At 32.8% G+C, this 5,691-nt stretch overlaps 1 protein-coding gene across 1 annotated transcript; it reads right to left on the reverse strand.

Moving 5' to 3' along the window:
- Nucleotides 1-838: 838 nt before the first annotated feature.
- Nucleotides 839-4,352, reverse strand: LOC107842576 (40S ribosomal protein S24-1). The gene is made up of 6 exons (XM_016686497.2): nt 4,054-4,352; nt 3,890-3,968; nt 3,751-3,792; nt 2,460-2,630; nt 1,177-1,263; nt 839-1,052 (listed from the first exon to the last, which is right to left on the reverse strand). The coding sequence occupies exons 2-6, from the start codon at nt 3,959-3,961 to the stop codon at nt 1,023-1,025; spliced, it is 402 nt and encodes a 133-aa protein (XP_016541983.1). The 5' UTR covers nt 3,962-3,968; nt 4,054-4,352; the 3' UTR covers nt 839-1,022.
- Between the last annotated feature and the right edge of the window lie 1,339 nt (nt 4,353-5,691).

The following is a 5,691-nucleotide window of genomic DNA, read 5'->3' on the forward strand; positions in this document are numbered from 1 at the left end:
AAAAACTACCTTATGAGTTCTGGCTCCCGTAATGGATCTTCCCCGGTGGGTTAAAGCCATCGTGGAAACTACCTGTTCAGATGATCGATCTCGGAAATATATTTCCAATAGTAAAAAATAGAGGGCCAAAAGCCATGATGATGACTTTCGTTTCTTTTTGCTATATCTCTTGGATTCGTCTTATATTTTATATGCTGTTTTTTTTATTAACCTTCAAATAGCTCTTCTAAAGATATTTGAAGCAAAAGCCAAAAGGAAGGATTCAACTTCTTTACCTTCAACAAGGGGGCTTTCTTCAGTGCAACCTTCTTCAAAGAAAAGAGAGAGACTCGATAATATTAGTTCTCACTTGGACCGCATAAGCATAAAAAGATCAAAAAATGCAGCTAGAGCTAGGTAAAAGAACTCAGCTATATATTTTAGAGGTCATCTGGTCCAGGTCAATGGCACGTTGATCAATTCGGAAGATTTTATCTACTTGAACTCGTACATATTTACACCTATAAATAATGTTAAGAGGCAAATTCAATCCAATAGGTGTAAGAAAACACAGTAATTTTAAAGTCATTTTAATCCAAAGCAATTTTAAACATTTTCCTATTTCCATCTGATCAATGGCACGTTGATCAATTAGGAAGATTTTATCTACTTGAACTCGTACATATTTACACCTATAAATAATGTTGAGAGACAAATTTAATCCAATAGGTGTAAGAAAAAACAGTAATTTTAAAGTCATTTTAATCCAAAGCATTTTTAAACATTTTCCTATTTCCATACTCCCAACACATCTTTTGAAAACAAAGAGAACAATTTTGGTAAAAATGGAAGAGAATGATATTCTAACAATCCATTCAATTTTGATGATGATCTATTAATAGTACTTGAACATGCAAAATATATTGGAGTAACCATAAGCAAAATTGAAAAGAGTCAACAAAAAGGTCCCATAATAAAAACATAAATGCGACAGCATATCTAGGCAAAATACTTCTCCCTCTTCATCTACAATTACAAACAGATCACTTCTTCTTGGCATCTCCGGCCTTTGTCTGCAAATTTCATGGAAGAATATTGTTAGCATAGGAAGAACAAAACCACAAACCAAAACCAACAGAGCAGAAATTATCTCTTGTTCATAGCAGCTAAGACAGATGTGAAGATAACAATTTTTACTTTCTTAACACCGCGGACTTTCTTGGCTCTGTTTTTCCTCTCCTTCATTTGCTTTCTGGACTTCTCCACCTTGGTGTCCAATCCATTCTGCAGGAGTTGTCAAATAAATTAATTAGCAACCATTGCAAATTGCTTCAAAATATAAGTTGTACCCAACATAGCAGTCCTTGATTTTCCTATATCTGACATTTTGATATAGAAGGATATCTTTATCATTGGGGGGAGAATTTAGGGCGAGTAATGTGAACCAACTCCATTATTAACAAAATCCCTTCAATTAACTTTTTGTTGGCTACTCTTATCTGAAAGATAGATACTCAGATCATGTATTGGCTTATAATGCAGAAAACAGCTCAACGTGATACACCTCTTTTGGGAAAAAGCTAGCTCAGCATACATTTCCAATAAAGCAACAGTCTCAAATGTATATGCGAATTAAAAAAACACTGAAGAAATAAGGCATAGGTCAGATGAAGACATTTAAGTACTTCAAAACATATGATTATGGTCTAATAGCTTTTATATAGAGAGAGCATTGCTCAAGCAAATGCAATCCTGCAGTTTGCAGTTGGTTTTGGACAGCAGATGAGCAAAAGTTACAATAATAGAACCTAAAAAACTTCTGAAAAGTTGGAAAAAGTACAGCACGACCATTTCCAATAGCAATTCTATTAACAGTATTTAAATGAATTAGCACAAGGCAGATAGATACAAGACATGATTAATCTGAGAAAAATATTAAGAACCAATCAGACATACATGTAATGAACAATATATTGTCTCCCAACTTCTCTAGTTCCAGCACCAAAAGTTCTGTGTGAACAAGCAGACACAACACAATCCACTAAACTATATCATAGAAAAGGCATACAGGACACATCTTAAAAGTCTATGGATAAGAAATCAGGTTTCCTTTTGGGTCTTTTGAAGCATTTGATATAATATGCAATTATCTTTTAATCTAGAGCTTCTAATTCATTAAAAATAAACCCAGTTCAATACACAATTAAGAAAATAAAAATGAAATACCAATGCTGCAGTGTGACAGTAAATCAAATAGGCCTTGCTTGTGGGTTTCAAACTACAAAATGAACCAAAGTATCTAAAGCTTCAACACTAGAAATTAAAAGATTCTTGAAATAAAGAAACAACTTTAACGTTGGTTAAGCCTCTGAAATTCATTAATCCATCCTATCAATTGCAGGTCTTGGAAGCATATTAACAATGAAGCATGTAAAATTAAGATGACGTCTTTCTCAAAAAAAAAAAAAATGAGGCCTTACCCTGATCAGCCTGTACTTTGGCTCGTACTTCTTCGCATTCTCAACAGAGTCATAGATCAAACCAAAGCCAGTGGATTTGCCTCCTCCAAAGTGGGTTCTGAACTTGAAAACAAATATGGAATTTGGATCTTTCACTTCATACATCCTTGCCAATTTCTCTTTCAACTCAGCCTGCACATCAGTTCAAATAGGTAAGCAATGAAAAGCCACAGAATCAAAAGATCCTATATAAAGGATAAAACAAACAATTGGGTTACAAACTGAGCATGACTGCGAAGATACAAGCCCTAGGAATTACAAGATAACTGAGAAGTGATGGTGACCGATATGTATGGGGAAACTTTTCTCTACAATTCAGCACAAAATCATAAATAATCTCTGTGAGAGATCCTCAAGTAGGTCGTTTCACTTGGCAAGAAGTTAACATACCTACTGTCTATCAATCAACACTGTGTCAATCCCAAACTAGTTGATTAATAGAATTAGAACTGAAGGAACTTCATCCATTCAATCACGTCTCATGATAGTAAATGCCAGATATATTAGCTCATATATGATAACTTCCCAAAAAATTCATTTAATTGTTTTTATAATTAATCATCGGATATCCAAAACCCAATCAGTTAATTCGAATACTATAGTTTTTCATGCCAATGTACAACCCAATTGAGCGGGCACGCTCTCTATTCAAAAAATTCTCTGTACTACCATTCATCCGTCCAAACGCATCTGATGGTAGTAAAAATGTCATATATGATAACCTCCAAAGAAAATATGCCACTACCTCCTGGACATAGAGAGAGAGACTGTTTCCCATACCAGGGATACTGTTTCAGAAAGACCTTCCAAACTAGTTGAGGTGAGATATTATATAGATATTCATTTATTTGCCGTTTGCACTTAAAGTCCCAATGAACCTTAGAGCTTTTTTGCCCTTTTTGGTTTCGATAACACTACTATCAATCAACTCTCTGTCAACCCCAAACTAGTTGAGGTCACAACAACATACCCAATAGACCTAATCAGTAACCACTACCTCGCGGGCATAGAGAGACTATTTCCAAGAGACCTTCCAAACTAATTGAAGTTAGCTATAGAAATATCTATATTCATTTTGCCCCAAAAAATGAGCATTAACAAAAAAAGTATAAAGAAAACCCATCATGTTATCTAGATAATTACTTGCCCTGCCACTCCACTAACTACAACTGAAAATCCCAAAAATCTCGACAGAATAAACACAAACAAAGCAAACAGCAAAAGCTATTAGTGCAAAAAAAATGCTTCTAACCTTGGAAACATTGGCTCTTCCAGGATGCAACACATCGACAACCTAAAAAAATAAATCGATACACTCATTTGAATTTTAAAAAAAAATCAAAATAGACCAAAGACTAGCCTTAAGATTTCAATAATAAAAAAGGACTTACGAATTGTTTCCTCGAAAGTAACCTATTGGTCATGAACTTCCTAGTCCTAATAGTCACTGCCTTGTCCGCCATTTTTGTCCTGTAACAAAACCAAAAAAAACTTTCAACACAATTTACTTCCCCACAAAAAAAAAAATCATTAACAGAAGTAGAGATAAATATACAGTGATGAAAATAATCCTGCGACTTCTCTCTCTAGGAGTCTGCAGCGGCGCCTCCGTTCAGAGTTTTGCGTTGATCTCGTTGGCTATACTTTAGGGTTTTAAAAAGGCTTTCCCTAATTCTTGTCTTTGTTTTTTGGGCCGTGGGCTTAGACTTTAGAGGATGGATCTAATTTCCAAATACATCACACGGGAAAGTGCACAAGATAGTTTCGGAAACAACCTTTCAATTTTTATTAGTGGATTTTTCTCATATTTTATTGTGACAGATTTTACGAGTATATTATCATTATTTGAACTGTGGCCTGGGTTGAACGAGGGAAGGAATCGGTTTTATAGTTAAAAAAAAGAAAGCTTGTCGAAAGCTAAGAGTTTATATTTTAATCATTTCTGACGCAACTTCAGACATACATGATTGAAATTGAAAGTTTGTATCTGAAGTCATGAATTCATATGCATATCTATAACTGGGCATAAATTAACCACCCCTGTATATATATGGGGTTGAATCTCAAATATTTATGTTTGTGTGTCACATATTTATGTCTAATTTATTGAATGGATGTTCGACTTTCATTTACATCAAATCACTTAATATTGGTTTAATATAGATAATTCAAATATGAATATCATTGCTTATCGAATCAATAAAGGTAACTATCAAAAGAACCAAATGAACACAAAATTTTAAATCAAATGGAATTTCAAACGAGCGAAAAGTAAAATAATATTTGAAAAAAGCAGTATAAAATGATTGGTCAAAAATTCATATACTATTTGATATGGAGAATGCAGGTACAAATGGTATGAAAGAAGAGATTGTTTCTTTAAAAGCCATACCATCTACGAGGATATAAGAAGATTGATGAATTTCTTTGAAGATATTTGTTTTGTACATATTCCTTGAAAATGAATCGTGCTAATGAATAATCTAGCTAAGTTCTCTATTATCTTTTACATAGAGTTTATTGGAAATTTTGCTTTTTCAAATTGAATTGTAACTGATGCGCTTGCATTTTTCATATATACTAATTTAGTGTATGTACATTGCACGTGTACCATGTTATTAATAATAATAAAACATGTATATAAAAAAATATTGTAAAATAGTAAGATTAATGCTAAAAGAAATAGAAATTTGTTTAATAATAATATAAATATTACTATATTAACACAGTAAATAAATTTAACATTTCAACATATGCAGTTACGACATTTATACCATATTACACATTTTTTATTATATTAACAAATATGTAACCTTATATCTCTTTATAATCGATATATTTTTTTGTATATTTTCCTGATATGTTTTTGTGCTTTCTCGTGACCAATGATTTGTCATTCATCCATCTTGAAAACCAACAAATAATTGTTTATGAGAAATCAAAATGATCAACATCAGGAGAATGATCTAATTAAAATTCCATCCAACATAAATTTATTTAAGAGAAAACTATTGTTATTGTGAAACTTTATCCCCCACTTGATGTCAGTACTGAAAATTGTCGCCAAAAATATATTTTTCTAGTGCCACAATCAAAATCATCCTCTTAATACACTAAACACAACCAAAATCGTCCTCTTGCTAACCCAAGAGATCGAGAGTCCCTTTATTTTTGAATAAATTCATGGGTGGTC

The sequence above is a fragment of the Capsicum annuum genome, chromosome 9, assembly GCF_002878395.1.
Source record: "Capsicum annuum cultivar UCD-10X-F1 chromosome 9, UCD10Xv1.1, whole genome shotgun sequence".
In the NCBI taxonomy this organism is placed as follows: domain Eukaryota; kingdom Viridiplantae; phylum Streptophyta; class Magnoliopsida; order Solanales; family Solanaceae; genus Capsicum; species Capsicum annuum.